The sequence below is a fragment of the Vulpes lagopus genome, chromosome 15 (assembly GCF_018345385.1).
Source record: "Vulpes lagopus strain Blue_001 chromosome 15, ASM1834538v1, whole genome shotgun sequence".
Lineage (NCBI taxonomy): Eukaryota > Metazoa > Chordata > Mammalia > Carnivora > Canidae > Vulpes > Vulpes lagopus.
Genome location: NC_054838.1, coordinates 28778691 through 28796612, shown reverse-complemented (window position 1 = coordinate 28796612; position 17922 = coordinate 28778691). Strand labels below are relative to the sequence as shown.

The following is a 17922-nucleotide window of genomic DNA, read 5'->3' as shown; positions in this document are numbered from 1 at the left end:
AGGATCACGCTCTGAGCCAAACAAAGGCAGATGCTTGACTGCTAAGCCATCCACGCATACCCTATAGTTGCTTTTTTTTTTTTTTTAAAGATTTTAATTATTTATTCATGAGAGACACACACACACAGAGAGGCAGAGACACAAGCAGAGGGAGAAGCAGGCTCCCCGCAGGGAGCCTGATCTGGGACTCCATCCTGGGTCTCCAGGATCACGCCCTGGACTAAAGGCAGCATTAAACCACTGAGCCATCGGGGCTGCCCCCTATAGTTGCTTTTTAAAAAAGTTTTTTTTTTTTTTTAATTTTTTATTTATTTATGATAGTCACAGAGAGAGAGAGAGAGGCAGAGACACAGGCGGAGGGAGAAGCAGGCTCCATGCACCGGGAGCCTGATGTGGGATTCGATCCCAGGTCTCCAGGATCGCGCCCTGGGCCAAAGGCAGGCGCCAAACCGCTGCGCCACCCAGGGATCCCTAAAAAAGTTTTAAATTCAAATTAGTTAACATACAGTTTATTATTATTTCAGGGGTAGAATTTAGTGATTCATCAGTCATATATAACACCCACTGCTCATTACATCAAGTGCCCTCCTTAATGACTATTACCCAATTACCCTTCACTCACCTCCCCTCTTGCAATCCTCAGTTTGTTCCCTATAGTCAAGAGTCTCTTATGGTTTGCCTCCCTCTCTGTTTTTATCTTTATTTTTCCTTCCGTTCCTCTATGTTCCATGAGCTTTTTTTTTTTTTTTTTGAGTTTTGTTTTTTAAATTCCATATATAAATCCTACAGTATATGTTTTTCCCAGACTGACTCCTTTCACTTAGTGTAATACACTCTACTTCCATCTATATTGTAGTAAATGACAGGATTTCATTCTTTTTGATGGCTGAGTAATATTCTCTTGTATACATACATCTTCTTTATCTATCTCTAGTTGCTTTTAGAATTTTCTCTTTGTCACTGGTTTTAAATAGTTTAATTGTGGTGTGTTTTGGTGTCATTGCTTCATGCTTCTTATGCTTGAAGTTTGTTGCTTCTTAGATTTGTGGGTTTATAATTTTCTATCAGATTAAAAAATCTTTTGCCGTTATTTCTTCATATATTTTTCTGTCCCATATTCCTTTGGTGACTCCAGTCACACATACAGTGGACTACTACAGGTTGTCCTGTAGCTCATTGGTGCCCCACACCCCGGCCCCCTTTGAAGAGAAGTAGTGGGAGGAGGGGCAGGAGGAGAGAGAGAGTTTTAAGCAGGCTTTGTGTCCAGCTTGGATCCCAATGCAGGGCTCAATATTACAATCCTGAGATCATGACCTGAGCGGAAACCAGGAGTCAGACACCTAATTGACTGAGCCATCCAGGCACCCCTCCATCCCTATTTTTATCTTGTCTTTTTTTTCTTGTTTCATTTGGGATATTTATTGCTTTGTATTGGAGTTCACTTATCTTTTCTTCTGCCATGTGTAATCTGATTATAATCCCATCCAGTATATTTTTCATCTTAGACATAATAGTTTTCGTTCATATAAATTCAACTAGAATTTGAGTTTGCTTAGTATCTCCCATGTATCTGCTTAATCTGCTTGATCTTTAACTTTGTCAACAGAGAATGCATTTATAATAACTATGCTAATATTTTTGCTTACTAGGTCTGTTGTTTTTGTCTACTAGATCTATTTGTGTGATTTCTGTGTTGGTTTTGATTGATTTTTCTCCTTGTTACGGATATTTTCCTACTTCTATGCATCCCTAGTAATTTTCAGTTGGATGCCAGCCATTGTGAATTTTACTGTGTTCGGTAATGAATATTGTTATATTCCTATAAATATTCTTTTTTTTTTTAAGATTTTATTTATTTATTCATAGAGACACACACAGAGAGAGAGAGAGGCAGAGACACAGGCAGAGGGAGAAGCAGGCTCCATGCAGAGAGCCTGACATGGGACTTGATCCAGGGTCTCCAGGACCACGCCCTGGGCTGCAGGCAGCGCTAAACCACTGCACCACCGGGGCTGCCCCCTATAAGTATTCTTGAGCTTTGTTCTGGGTTGCGTTTATTTTGGGTCTTAGTTTGAAGCTTTGTTAAAGGGAATTGAAGCAGCACTTCATCTAGGGCTTATTTTTCTCCCACCTCAAGCTCTTCTTTTTTTTTTAGTACCCATCTCTCTTTATATATATATATATATATATATATATATATATATATATATATATATATATATATTGTTTTGTTTTGTTTGAAAGATTTTATTTATTTATTCATGAAAGACACAGAGAGAGAAACAGGCAGAGAGAGAAGCAGGCTCCATGCAGGGAGCCTGATGTGGGACTCGATCCCAGGTCTCCAGGATCAGGCCCTGGGGTGAAGGCGGCACTAAACTGCTGAACTACCCGGGCTGCCCTATATTTTTGTTTTATTGAAGTTCTATTTGCCAACATATAGTATAACACCCAGGGCTCATCCTGTCAAGTGTCCCCCTCAGTTCCCATCACCTAGTCACCCCATCCCCCTGCCCGCCTCCCCTTCTACTGCCCCTTGTTTGCTTCCCAGAGTTAGGAGTCTCTCATGTTTTGTCACCCTCTCTAATTTTTCCTACTCATTTTCCCTACTTTCCCCTATAATCTCTTTTACTATTTCTTTTATTCCCCATATGAGTGAAACCATATAATGATTGTCCTTCTCCGATTGACTTACTTCACTCAACATAATACCCTCCATAATACCCAAAATACCCTTCATAATACCCACGTCAAAGCAAATGGTGGGTATTCGTCCTTTCTAGTGGCTGATCAAACAAACTCTTCTGAAGAAACAATTGTAGACCATTTGTGAGCTTTGGAGATTGTTCCCTCTAGTTCTTAGTAGTTCTTCCTCAGACTGCAATTTCTTTGTAAATCAGAACTCAGCTGATAACTTGAGGGAGACGCTCTGCAGATCTCCAAAGTGTTCTCTCTGTAGTTCTGTCCTTTCTGGTACTTTGCCTTATGAACTCTATACACATTGGCCTTTCCAGACTCCCAGCTCTATCTTCTCAACTCAGGGAGATCTAGAATCTGGAAATTCTTTCCAGATAATAAACTGGTATAATTCTAGAGCCCACTTCATTTATTTCCTGTCTCTCAGGGATCACTACCCTTTATTGATGTCTAGTGTGTTGAATACTGTTGTTTCTGATTTTTATTTCTGTTTCTAGTTGTTTCAGATAAAAAGATAAGTCTAGTCCTTGTTAATGGCCATCGTAAACAAAATAGAAGTTCTGCAAAGCCCTTGTAATTTCCATAATATGATGCTATCTCTCTCACATAAAGAATGTCATTGCAAAAGAAAAAAAAAAAGAATGTCATTGCTTTGAGATGGTTGACTATAACCGTCTCTTCACTAATTTTAGTGAAATTTTCAATAATTGTAACGGACCAGGAGAGTTAATGTTGATTGTCCAGATTTTAAGAGTCTCATGCTCTACCGACTGAGCTAGCCGGGCGATTGTCCAGATTTTAAAGTAGATTTGTATCAGAGGATTAGAACTCAGGTCTTTAAAATGCCTATAAAAAATTACCTCAGAATAGAACTTCTTAGAAGGGCAAGAAAATTACTTTTGAAAGACAGTTTTCTGTTAAAAGATACAAGAATTGAGTTACCTTATCTAGTTTGTATATGGTTTTCATGAGTGGGTATCTTCCCCACTTTCTTAAAGTTTGCATTATGCCACTTTGGTTTTATGAAAGACCTATATTAGTACCTGTTTTTGTTAACCAAAAGAAATCCAAAGAGTACTTTCGTTTTTATGGAAAAAAGTTGTCACCATCACCATGTAAATCTTTTGTAAAAGGTGACACAACGTGAACTTCTACAAAGTGGGGGATACTCTGCTTTACATTGTTTATACTCTGCTTTACATCATTTCAGTTTATGAAAGGTTTCATCTTTCAGTCTACTTTGGATAATGGATGAAACCTGAATGTAGAAATTAGTTAAAGCAACCTGTGCTTTTTTTGTTCTTTGTGAACTTGATACATGAATTATACTTTAAATGGATTTCGTAATAAGGAAGTCCAGTTTTAATAGCCATTTTATCCTAAGACAAGTAATGAAACTGTTTTATTTAGTTTCTACTAGCATTTTTGCTTTGTTTAGTTTTACAGTTGAATTTTGTCACCATTAATGTTTATTTCATTTAGTTCTACATATGTTTGTCACTAATGGTTTTGGTGGTTTTTTTTTAAGATTTTATTTTATTTACTTGAGAGAGAGAGAGAACATGAGTGGAGGGTGGGGCAGAGGAGGAAGGAGAGGGAGAGAATCCCAAGCGGACGCTGCACGGAACTCAACTTGGTGCTCCATTTTACGACCCTGAGACTGTGACCTGAGTCGAAATCAAGAGTCAGACTCTCCATCCAGGTGCCCCAGTTTGTCACTAAGCATTAGTCAAAGGAACTTAACTTTGGAAAGCAAATAGATCATAACCAGGATCAGGTATGGCAGCTTTCTAATTTTATCATATTTCTAAAATTCTGGGACACATTGCTGGGAATGAAATGGAGCCTTATTTCATTAGCTGTGGACTTTAGTATCACACATACTTATAGTTCTGTAGTTGTTCCATGTTCTACCTCTCTTTGTATATACGATTTCTCTACTTAGAAAGACCTTTTTCCTTTCTTTTGGCTTAGCAACTCCTCTAGATATTGTTTTAGAGGTCACTTGTTCCAGAAAGCTGCCTCTGAACCTGTTTAGTGGGCTGCATACCTCTTCTGCATATTCTTATACTCCCTGTGTTTTTCATTGTACCACTCATCGCTTTGTAATGCAATTAACTATTCTTTCTGTAGGTGCTGGGAGACCGTCTCTTTCTTGCTCATCTTTATGTCTTCAGTACTAAACACATAGCTAGCAAATTGCAAAGCCAGGATCTGATTACATATGATAAGGCACCAGAGGATCCTTTTCCTCCCCTCTGGCATAGCTGATTCCTTTTCTCTGCCCTGGACCCTTTAAGGAGACCGTAATACATTTTCAACATTCCAAAGAGTCCAGTAGAAATAGTTAATTTACCAGACTACACATACAAAGTGAAACACCAAGTTTCTTTGCTTCCGCTTGGAATTGCATCAGCTCACATCCATACTGAGCATCTCATGCTGATCAGAAGTGTCCCTGTGATTTGCTTTGTGGACTTGCAAGAGTTACGTATGAGTTAGTGTGGTATAATGGGCGGAAGCCCTAGGTGGAAGAGCCAACATTTAACACATTTCGGTCCATCTCTGGCTTTCTTTGTAATTATTAGCAATTTCATGTTTAAATTACATGATTATGAAATGTAGCAAATCCTTTCCTTCTGATGAAAGGAAGAATTCATCACTACCAAGAAAATTCTGAGTCATCACCCTGTAATGTAGTAATTCTGCTTTTAAAGTATCTATAAAACCTTTCTTATACAAAAAACAAATTATATTCGTGAGTTTTAACCACAGTTTGAGTGGGTTTTCTTTCTTTTTTGAAACTATACATTTTGTTACAGAACCATGTGGGAACCACGGGAACAAAACAAGCACATATGGAAGTCCTGTGAGCATTGTCTGTAGTTTACTCACCTCTCATCTTTATATCAAGGCACTTAGCACAGGGCCTGGCATGTAGTATACATTCAGGAAACATTACTAGTGAACAAATGAAGGGCTTTCTGGATCAGTGACTTTACTGTTATATATGTTCAGGCCATACAGAGAGGTAGAAGACATGCCTCTGTTTTCAAGGTGCTTGTGAGATGGATACCTATGCTGTACCTAACATCTACTGGGTTTTTAACATATGCCAGGCACTGTACTACATGCTTTACCTACATTATGTCATTTAGTCCTCCTAACTACTCTGTAAGGAAATGAGTATTATCCCTGTTCAAGGTGAAAAAATTGAGGTGCTAGGAAGTTAAGTTACTTAATCAAGATCACCCTTCAAGTTAGTGGAGGAATTACTCTTCACAACTTACTGTGAGACCTTTATCATTCTAAAGCTTGTATCCTTAACCACTATATAATGATAGTCTAGAATGAGCAGACCTGGATACTAGTCTTATCTCCGCTCTCACTCACCTTAAGGCCACTTAATTCACTTTGCTGAATCTTATTTCTAAGATGAGAAAATAATATCTAGTCTGTTTTAATCTTAATTATTTAAAATCTGCTTTTTAAAAAAGTACTGAATGGAATACAGTGGTTGGAGGACTGGGGTATATAAGAGCTTAGTTTTCAAGAAGTTCAGATAATAGAGATAGATGTGTGACTTGATTGCATGTCTGCGACTCAGGTTGTAAATCTTAGTCCCTGTGACACCAAAGTCTTTGTTCTTAGGTCAGTGTGAAGATGATAGCTGAATCTGTGGTCATGGAGGAGACCTCCCAGAGAGAGTTTATTAAAAAGAGGAGTAGAGAGCAAAAGACAAACCTGAATGAAAAGGAATCTTTGGATTTGTCCTATGGCTCTTAACCTGATATGCAGTGTTATTGGTTCCCTGTGTCTAGAGGTCCGCATTGCTGCTGTGGAGGCTCTCTGCATGCTGGCCCAATCTTCACCTTCTTTTGCGGAGAAGTGCCTTGATTTCCTGGTTGACATGTTTAATGATGAAATTGAGGAAGTACGTCTGCAGTCCATACACACCATGAGAAAAATTTCTAATAATATCACTCTCCGAGAGGATCAGCTTGATACTGTCCTGGCTGTGTTAGAGGTGAGTCTTCATAGTTTGTTACTCATTTCTTCATCAGTACTTCCTGAGAGCCACTTTATTTTTAAACCAGGCGTTATGGGGTGCCATGGCAGTCGGTTGGACATCTAATTCTTGATTTTAGCTCAGGTAGTGATCTCAGGGTTATGAGCCCTGTGTCAGGCTCTGTGCTCAACATGCAGACTGTCTCTCCTTCTGCCCCCTTTCACCACATGCCCATGCACAAGTTCTCTCTCTCTCTCTCTCTTTTTCTCTCTCAAATAAATAAGTAAATAAATCTTTAAACCAAGCATTGTGCTAGGTACTAGTGATGCAATAGTGTATGAGCAGCACGATCGCACAACTCCACCAAGGTGGAGGAGACTTACCGTTAAACAGGAAACTCAAAGCTCAGTATTGTTGTGATCAGGAAAGGACAGGGTTGCCTGAGGTAAGGTTGGGAGATGGGGAGGGAGGAAGGAATGCTATAGTGAACACTTGGAGGAGGAAAACTTGGGGAGGCCTTTTCTTAGGAAGGAATGGCACTGATGGTAGGGTAGAAGGGCACCGGAGGGAGCAGTGTCTGTGGATCCAGAGGTAAGAGTGAGTATGATGCATTTAAGGAATTAAAAGAAATTCATTGTAATAGCATAGAGCTGAAGTGATGTGAAGAGAAGTGGTTATAGATAAGGCAGGGGACTAAATAATGAAGAATTCTTTTCAGCCTTTGATTTGATTTACTGCTTCTAGTGAATCGTAGGATGTTACAGCAGGAATAGATCTTAGGGAGTCAACTCATTCAACCCTAGAGTTTTACAAAGAACAAAGTAATTTGTTTGTGGTCACATTGCTGGTAAGTGGCTGTGCCAGGATATGAACACAGATTTGCCTTCCAGGCTGTACAACTCTTTGTGGTTCTTGAATTATTTTTCTAAAGTATTTGGAATTTATTTGTGAGTCCCGACATTTTTCAGAATATTAATAAATGAGATTTGGCCTCTGGGTTTCTTTCTTGTTTCTGTTGGTTTTGTTTTGTCAGATATTGTGAAAAGGATAGCTATTGAGTGTTTAGTCATTAGCACTTAATACAGATTTCTGCTCCATACAGATTGGGTGCTTTGATTTTGAAGTTCCCTATCAATTTCCTCAGCTGCTTATCTTAGCACTGCTGGTAGGATTTTTCCTGAATTATAAGTCTGTATTTATAATTTTCATTTATTTTTTTCCTACGAAGACAAGTTTGCATTCTGTGCATTGTTCTCTGTGGGTGGGCTTGCTGCCTAGCCCTGCCTTTCCTTTTTGCATTCTTTCCCACCATTCCTCCTCTTGAACTTGATATCAGTCACTCCCTTAATCATCATGCTTTTCCTCACCATTTTTCTTTCACTGTTTTTCCCTTCAGCCTGCAAAAACTGCCACTTTTTACCTCATAGACTTTGCTTATCCTCAGATCTATATGAGGCAGCATATTTCCTAAGTAACTCCATCCTAGGTGGGTTAAGTAGAACTCCTCTGTCTTCATGGGTCACCCTGTGTCTAGCATATATCAAGATGGTTGTTGATATTTGAATTCTTTATTTCACAAGACTAAGAGCTTTACAGGATCCTGGCTTCTTTCATTTTTTTAAAATTTCTTGTGCCTTGTAGTGTCTGATACAGGTAGATGCTCAGGAAATGTTTGCTAAATATCTGAGCTCTGTTCTGAGGTATATTTTGATGTACAGAATTGTTCATAGGGCCACAAGCATGCTTAAGTATCTATGACTATAGTTTTCACATTTTATTGCTAATGGCAGATTTTATCTAACTCCTTCTCCTTGATGTGATTATGAGCTACCTAAAGAGAGTGACCATATTAAACCCTTTATCATATTCCTTTGATGTGGTAACTAATGCGTATTGGATGCTTAGTAACATGTTCTAAAATAAATCTGCACAGGTCAACTGTATAACTAGGAATTTCTTAAGAAGCATAGTCAAAATTGTTTTCTTACTACTTTGAATTTGTTTTTCCAATACATTAATAGAGCTGCCTTTTATCAGTGGTGGTGATTTGCTATATGGGAAACGTATCTAACGGTTAAGTGTCAGTCCCTGTCTTTGGTCCCTGGCCTTTTTACCTGGGTTTTTTGTTTGTGTGTGTGTTAGTATTTATTGACCACCTATTATTTGCCAGGCACTGTGCCAAGGAGGATACAATAGTGAGCAAAAACCTTGGCGCTGCTGCTCTCGTGGACCTTATAATTTAGATATGAGGGAGATAGACAAATATGACACAAATAGAGGTATAATCATCTGAGTAAGGAGCACATGACAGAAAGGAGTGAGGTCCAATGGGCATATGTTATGGAAGCACTTAGTCTTTGGAGGCTAACGGGGTGCAGCAAATCAGGGAGTGTTTCTGAAGCTGATCTCTGAGGAAGAAATTAGACCCTAACTTGGCAGAGAAGAGTTGGGAGTATGGAGTATAAGAATATTCCAGGCAGGGCAGCAGCAAGTGTAGAAACTGTGGTAGGTGGAAGGAAGCATGGCACAATAGAGGGACCAAAGAGAGCCTAGTGGTAACAAAGAGCTAGTGTGTAGCATGAGATTAGGCTGGAGCTCTCATGTAGAGCTTTGAAAATCCTATTAAGGGAAGAGCACCTGCAAGTTACTTAGGGTGTCCACCAGCTTTGTGACTTCAGACATATTATTAATTCCCACCAGTCCTTGGTTTTCTCATGTATAAAGTGAGGATAATTCCACATATTCATATGTTTCTTTTAAGAATTGAGATTCATGTAAAATGCGTAGCATGATAGTAGTTCATAATATGTATACAGTCATTCAAGAAACATTACTGACTTTTTTGCAGAGCCAGCTTCTGCACTAGGTTCTAAGGACAATTAGTTGTTACCTCTGATTTGTTCACAATTTTTAGAGAAGGCAGCAGTATAAACCAGTAATTACAAGATCATATCAAAAGTAAGTAAGCTAAGGAATGACATTCTGGCTAGAGTGCTATCATGTAGCTACTGATGAAGGCTGGGAGGGCAGAAATGGCACAGCATAGACAGAGATGTTGAGAAGTTCACATGGCTCTGAGGGAGAAATGAGCAAAGAACTGATTGTGAAGGACCTTGTGTGCTGTGCTGGGGAGGCTGAGCTTTGTTCGAGAGGTGTGGGGAAGCCAAATGAGGTTACTAAACAGCAAAAACGGAGTCAGATGTATTTATTAAGGAGTTGGCCTGGGTAATTATACAGAGAAGAATTGAGAGACTTGCAGGCTGAAAGAGGGTTCCTGGAGAATAAAGAAGTCATAATCTCAAACCTAGCTTTGGAGAAGAATCTCTGATTCTTAGATTTTGCTGTGTGGATGCAGATGCATTCCTTTAAAATTTTTAGTTTGATTTGCTTCATGTATTAAGTAAACTTAACACTATAAAACTTTTAGGAGAAAATATTTGTGACCTTGGATTAGACAAAGATTTCTTAGACATGACACCAAAACTTAACTCATAAGAGAAATAACTAGATAAATTGGACTTTATCAAAATTTAAAAGCTCTTCAAGATATTTCAAGATGCTCTTAAAGTATCTCCAAAAATATGATTTAAAGTAATTATAAAAACAGCACAACAATGTAAATGTATTTAATGCCATCAAACTGTATACTTAAGATATACGTTGACTTAAAATGGTAAATTTTATGTTGTGTGTATTTTACCACAATAAAGAGAGATGATAGGATCAAATCAAACATATATAATGCCTCTAATGTATTAACTGTGCGCAAAAGGGGCAGATGGACTTGGATACAGAAACATGCATAGAGGAAAGGTGATGTGAGGACATACCACAGACTGGGAGAAAATATTTGCAAAACACATATCTGATAAAGAATATAGAAAGAATTCTCAAAATTCAGTAATAAAAAAGCAAATCACCCAATTATGAAAGCATCTGGCACCCTTGTCCACTGCTGATGGGAATGCAAAATGGTACTGTCACTTTCGAAGTTTTTTTATGAAGTTAAGCATAAATTTACCATTTGATACTGTATTGCCACTCTGAAGCATTTCCGAAGGAGAACTGAAAATCTATGTCCACGCAAAAGCCCGTATGCCAGTGTTTATTGTGGCTTTACTTAAAATAGTCCCAAACTGAAAACAGCACAAATCTTTGAGTTGGGGGATGGGTAAGTAAACTAGGTAATGTATACAATGCAGTACTACTGAATAATAAAAAGGAATGAGTTGCTGATAACATGTAACAACTTGGGTGAGTCTCACATGCATTATGCTAGGTAAAAGTAGCCAGCCATGATTCCCTTTATATGACCTTTTGGGAAAGATAAAAAAATTCTTTTTTAAAGATTTTATTTATTTATTTATTCATAAGAGACAGAGAGAGAGGGGCAGAGACACAGGCAGAGGGAGAAGCAGGCTCCATGCAGGGAGCCTGATGTGGGACTCGATTCCGGGTCTCCAGGATCATGCCCTGGACTGAAGGCAGCGCTAAACCGCTGAGCACCCGGGCTGCCCTGGGAAAGATAAAATTGTAGCAGAAAATATATCTAGTTGCCAGGGACTGTGGGCAAGGGTTAGACTACAGAGGGACCCTAGGGAAGAGTTTGGTGATGGGTGTGTTTTATATCTTGATTGAAATGATGGTTATGTAACTATATGGCTTTGTTAAGCTTATGGAAGTTGTTCACTGAGAAGGATGAGTTTTACAGAATGAAAACTATACGTCAGTAAACCTGACTTAAAACAATGTTTTGGAGATCTCATTTCCACTAAAAGGTACCAAAATACCTAAGAGAAATGGCTGATTCCAGGTCTAGTGCAGGAAATTTAACAAAGTGAGCTTCTACCACCTTGTCATATAGAAAGCAGTTATTAGCTATCAAAGACCTCTAGGATCATATCAGGAAGACCCAGGAGACACATCATTAAGGGTTATAATACATTATTATAGACACATCATTAAGGACTATAACTGCAAATATGTTTAAATTCATGATTTTGTAATGATACTTAAAACACTGCATTAGCTGTCTTTGGAAGATGCTTGGTAATCAACTTCTTATTTTGGAAACTGGTAAATTAAGGAATCAAGCATTAATCCTTTCTTTTCCTATACAAACTGAACTTCATGATAACCAGCTAGTTGATAAGGAGAAGTTTCTTTTTATGAAAGTATTCCAGTTAATAAAGAAGAATGGTAGGATTTGTGTATCATTGTTTTACAACTTTAGTGAATTAGTAGATCTAGGCAGTGATCACCAGTGGTTACGAACCTCAACCAAAGAGAAACAGACATATAGTTCCTAAGGGAAGTACATCATACCACTTTAAGTGGTCTTGTTAAAAAAAAAGATTTTGGGCAGCCCTGGTGGCTCGGAGGTTTGGTGTCGCCATTCGGTCCAGGGTGTGATCCTGGAGACCTGGGATTGAGTCCCACATCGGGCTCCTTGCGTGGAGCCTGCTTCTCCTTCTGTCTGTGTCTCTGCCTCTCTTTCAATCTCTGTGTCTCTGAATAAATAAATAAATAAAATCTTTAAAAAAAGTTAAAAAAAGATTTGAGGGGATCCCTGGGTGGCTCAGTGGTTTAGCACCTGCCTTCAGCCCAGGGCGTGATTCTGGAGTCCCGGGATCGAGTCCCACATCAGGCTCCCTGCGTGGTGCCTGCTTCTCCCTCTGCTTGTGTCTCTGCCAGTCTGTCTGTCTGTCTCTCTTTCTGTCTCTCTTTCTCTGTCTCTCATGAATAAATAAATAAAATCATTAAAAAAATGAAAAAGAAAAAAAATGAAAAAGATGTGAACATGAATCTGATCTAGCCTCTAAATCTAACTACCATAATAGGATGTATAGGGAAGAAATTGTATGGAGAGAAATATGAGATATACAGTGATTTTACATATTAGAAGATATCCTTTTTTAAGGATTTTATTTATTTGAGAGAGAGTGAGCAAGAGAGAGAGCGTGAACAGAGGGAGGAGGAGAAACAGACTGAGCAGAGAGCAGGGAGCCTGATGCAGGGCTTGATCCCAGGACTGCAGGATCATGACCTGAGCTGAAGGTAGATGTTTAACCGACTGAGTCACCCAGGGGCTCCAATATTAAGAGATACTTAAGGAACATATTGCTGCAAAACAAACTTTTTGAGTCAGAGAAATGTGAGTACATACAGGATATTTGGTATTAAGCAATTATTAAATTTTTAGGCATGATATTGGTTTTGTGGGTTTTTTAAAAATAAGGAATCCTCTTTAAAAATATATTTATGGGGATGGCACCTGTGTGGCTCAGTCTGTTAAACACCTGTCTTCAGCTCAGGTCATGATCCCAAGGTCCTGGGATCAGGCTCCCTGCTTAACAGGGAGCCTGCTTCTCCTTTTTCTCCCCACCCTTGCTCTCTCTTGCTATCTCTGTCTCTCTCTCTCTCTCTCAAATAAGTAAACAAAATCTTACTGATTGATTGAAATATTTCCCAGTGAAATGCTATGGTTTCTCTGGCTGGCTTCAGAAAAATCTAATTGGGAGGAGTGGGTAAAAGTCTAGATGAAACATGATTGGCTCTGAGTTAACTGTTGAAACTGAAGGATTTATAATCTCTACTTTTATGTATGTTTCAAAATGTATGTACTAAAAAGTTTTGAAGAACTGACAGCAAATGTTGTGGAGATAGCCAAGAAGAATAGAACTGATATGCATCCATATCTTTTAGCATTAAGTTGTTGGTGACCTTTTCCAAGCATATTAGTGAGGCGGAGCAAGTGTTGGGAAGGAAAGAAGCCGTTTTCTCCAACATCATCTTGTAACACTCTCTTTTTATTTACTCTGCTCTAGCCACATAAACTTCCATACTATTTTTCAAACATGCTTCCTCTTCATGGCCTGTATATTTGCTACTCCCTTTCATTATCCTGTGTAAAATACCCCACCTATCCTAGTATCCTTACCTTTAAGCTGCTTTAGTTTCTCCCTCATACTTATTACTATCTGACCTATATAGTTACTTATTTTTGTCTTTTCGCTGGAATGAAGATCCTAAAAGCAGAGATTTGATTTTATTTGGTGCTATGTCACTAGCACTTGGTACATAAGTAGCATAGGTAGGTGCTTGATAAATGTTTGTTTAATAAATGTTCATTAGGGCAGCCTGGGTGGCTCAGCAGTTTAGCGCTGCCTTCGGCCCTGGCTGGGATCCTGGAGAACCGGGATCGAGTTCCGCGTCGGGCTCCCTGCATGGAGCCTGTTTCTCCCTCTGCCTCTCTCTCTCTCTCTGTCCCTCATGAATGGATGAATACAATCTTTAAAAAAAAAGAAGAATTACTTACATACATACATACATACATACATAAATAAATAAATAAATAAATAAATAAATAAATAAATATTCAGTAAATGTTGAATTTATATGAATGAATGAGCCAATGAATGAATTCTTCAAGCCTTTTTCAAGTGTTACCTCTTCTGTGAGGTCTTCTCAACTCCTAGCCCCTCCCCTCCCAGAAAGTTGGGACTCTTTACCCTGTGGTCCCATGGTAACTTGTACCCTCTACTGTAATAGCTAATCCATAGTGACTGCTGTTATTATTATTGCTATTACTATTATCTTTTTTAAAAGGATTCGTCCAGAGATATTCGAGAGGCTCTTCACGAACTTTTATGCTGTACTAATGTTTCGACTAAAGAAGGGATTCATCTTGCACTGGTGGAGCTGCTGAAAAATTTAACCAAGTACCCTACTGATAGAGACTCTATATGGAAGTAAGGATTTTTTGCTCATTTGCTCACTGAGTCCAATAATGTGGCAAATGTATGTTATTGGCATTATTCAGTGGATCTGAGGGTATGGCCCTCAATTTTGCCTTCAATTTAGAAACCTGATTCAACTTAACTGAGCACTCAGGAGTCTGATTCCTAAATTGAATATCACATTTTTAGATTACTTATTTGTCCATCCATCCTCCTAGCAGATAATATGTGCCTGTTACTGTACACTTATTATGTGCCAAGCCCTGTGGTAAGTGCCAGAGGTACAGAGATGAGTTTATTAGATTCCTTTTTCTCTTATATAATAATAATAATCACTTCTTTGTCTGTTTTGCATTTTGTACAGATCACAGCTATCATTGTAGAGATTAGAGGCAAGACTGGCACTTTGTCTACAGATGGAAAATCACTATCATATTTTCTCCTTGATTACCTCTATCTTTACTGACTAGAGTCAGACTTAACATTGTTCATGAATTACTGTTTGAAGGACTGATTGCATATGTTTATTATAAAATGTATATAGTTGTGCTCCAAATATTTAAGTGAGCTTATGAGATAAGATCACTCCAGCGGCATAGTTCACTGATTTTCAGAAAAATCTGTTACTAAAAATAGAAAACAGTGGGTCAGATCAAGTACTTGCAGGATCTATTAAAAACAGAAAATACCAGGGGAGTCTTCAGGGTGCACTCAGTCATTTGGGGTGTGGGGGTTGTAATGGGGAGAAACACCTGTATTGTTATGTGTAGTTCTGCAGTGACACAAAAGGAATAATTAATTCCATTTGATGAAAGGGATTGTTAAGGAATATTTCACAGAACATTCTTTTTGCTTTAAAATTAGATATGTAGTTATTTGGTTCACCCCGCATATTTATTTGAGACTGCCTTTATTGGGTAATTGTAGACAGAAAGCATTTTTACCTTCTAGTGCTCCAAAAGATTTGAAAGTAACCTATTCTTTTTTTTTTTTTTTTGAAAGTAACCTATTCTAATTGTCATTTGAGTTTTCATTTCTTTCCCTCAATGGTGGCTTTACTTAGGAATACCAAAAAAGGATGTGTAAAAGAATGAAGGAATAGTCACAGTGACATATTTTTAAGACATTTTGAAAGATAGATACATTAATGAAAGCTTTGAAGGAGGTAGTTTGTCCTGTTTATGTATCTTTTAGTTCATTCAATATGCTTATGGAGTACTTGGCTGTTTAACCCAATCACTGTGTTAGAAACTGTGGAGAGTTAAAAATGGATTCAATTCAGAGGCCTTGCCTTCAAATATCAGGAAAGGAGAGAAGTAGGAAATATGTAGATAAGTAGAAAAAATACTACAAGTCAGAATTGAAGTCCAGTTTCAGAGAGGCCCAGATGCTTGGGTGACCCGAATAGAATAGGAGATATAAAATAAAGGAGTGGTACCTGGAGGCCAAACTACATTTATAGTGTCCCCTGAAATACAAGACTAAAGGAGCTGAGAGAGTTCAGAAAATTGGTGCATTAAGTTCTTTCCACGTAGAAGGAAAAGCAGAATGGGGAAAGGTAAACTTTCCTAACAATACTGTTTTAAATGGGATACTTATTGTATTCCATATTTGCATGAATTTCATGGTGCTTGTTTCCTCTCTATTGCCAGTCTATTTGTTTTTCTGTCCTTGGGGAAGTCCCATCTCCTTTGCGAAATCTCTGATCATGGTAATCTCCTCTCTCTTTGCCAGGTGGAAAGCAGAGTATTATTTATTTGATAATTCATTACTTTGTAGTGTTTGTTGTTACAGCCCCAGAAATAAGGATTTATGGGACGCTTGAATGGCTGAGCAGTTGAGCCTCTGCCTTCACGCCTCAGGGCTTGATCCCAGGATCCGGGATCGAGTCCCGGAGCTCCTTGCAGGAAGCCTGTGGCTCCCTCTGCCTGTGTCTTTGCTTCTCTCTGTGTCTCTCATGAATAAATAAATAAAATCGTAAAAGAGAGAGAGAGAGAGAAGGATTTCTTTTCAATTCAGCACACCTTCTAAACCAGAACTTAACAAAAGATAATAGAAATGCATAGTTACCAGTACACATATAGTTCTTTATAGCTTGTAAAAGGTTTTCATGTTGTCATAATAGCTAACTAATAGTTACTTAATAATAGCTAGTTGAATTCTATGTGACACTTTGCTGAGTACTTTTTATTCATAATCTCATTTAATCCTTACAGCAACTGTATGAGGTAATGATTTTTAATTCCTTTTTGTAGGTGAGAAACATACCTGGCCAAGGCTATACAGTTACTAATTTTCATGTTTCAGATCAAGTCACTTGTGATTTCAGAACCTTCCCCAGGATATCAGTTAGAATGCTTTTGCCTATAAGTAATAGAAAATCTCATTAAAGGTTGTTTAAACAGTAAGGTCTAATTTTTTGGCATAACAAATCAGGAAGTCAGTTTTAGAATTGGTCATTCAGCAGCTTAACAGGGTTAGAACTCTGGTTGATTTCTCTGCAGTTCCCTGGCTTTCTTCTTATATTTGCAGGATGGCTGCCTCATAAGACAATATGTTAAGGCAGGAAGGAAAGGGCATTCCCTCTCACACATTTCTCTTTTTGCCTAGGAGAACACTCCTGAGTAGCTCCTCACCAGACTTCTCTTCTTGCTTCTTTGACCAGAAATGGGTTACTTTATTACCTGCAAAGCAGTCACTGGAAAATGGGAATGGGATTATCATGATGGGTTTAGGCCAGTTGTAGTTGAGCCCTTGAGCTGAGCCTATCTTCTCTGAGCACCTACCTGATACCTGAATAAAATCAGGGTTCTCTTGGCAAGGAAGTTGGAGAATATGGCTGTTGTTTAAATAACCAGCAGTAATTTATGCCATACCAGCTCTTTAATTTTCATGATAGCAGTTTTTTAGATGAATTAACTGAGTTCCAGAATAATTAAATGACTTATTTGAGGTCATAGGTGTAGCAAAAATGGGTGGTTGGGAATTTATAATTCTGAATCAGGTTTTCTAATTCTAATCCCCAGTACATTTAAAGCTTTTATTATTAAGTTATTAAGATGGGCTCTCTCATTTTGTTTATTTCAGGTGCTTGAAGTTTCTGGGAAGTCGGCATCCAACCCTGGTGCTTCCCTTGGTGCCAGAGCTCCTGAGCACCCATCCATTTTTTGACACAGCTGAACCAGACATGGATGATCCAGCTTGTATCCTCTGAGATTAGGACAGACTGGGCTGATGTGATGGGTTGTTTGTCATCTTCTTCTGTAGTATAGCTTGGGGGGGGGTCCTGAGTTTAATTTTTTTCATTTCTTTTAAGTAAGAATATATCCTGAGGGAGCCTACTAGTTATTATTTTTAGCTTTTATTCTTGTTTTCACAGTAATTCACATTTGTTATATAATACCAATATTATTAGTATTTTTTATCATTTCTTGAGCACCTGTTATATTACACACTGTTTCATGCTTTATACATTTA

The 17922-nt window shown here is 38.3% G+C and overlaps 1 protein-coding gene across 2 annotated transcripts in view; it reads left to right on the top strand.

Moving 5' to 3' along the window:
- Positions 1 to 17922, top strand: part of INTS4 (integrator complex subunit 4) — a 110220-nt gene that overhangs the window by 61906 nt on the left and 30392 nt on the right. For both annotated transcript variants that reach the window (XM_041730418.1, XM_041730419.1), the window contains exons 11-13: positions 6519 to 6724; positions 14315 to 14457; positions 17533 to 17648. In XM_041730418.1, coding sequence (XP_041586352.1) covers positions 6519 to 6724; positions 14315 to 14457; positions 17533 to 17648 — 465 coding nt within the window. The remainder of the gene's footprint in view (positions 1 to 6518; positions 6725 to 14314; positions 14458 to 17532; positions 17649 to 17922) is intronic.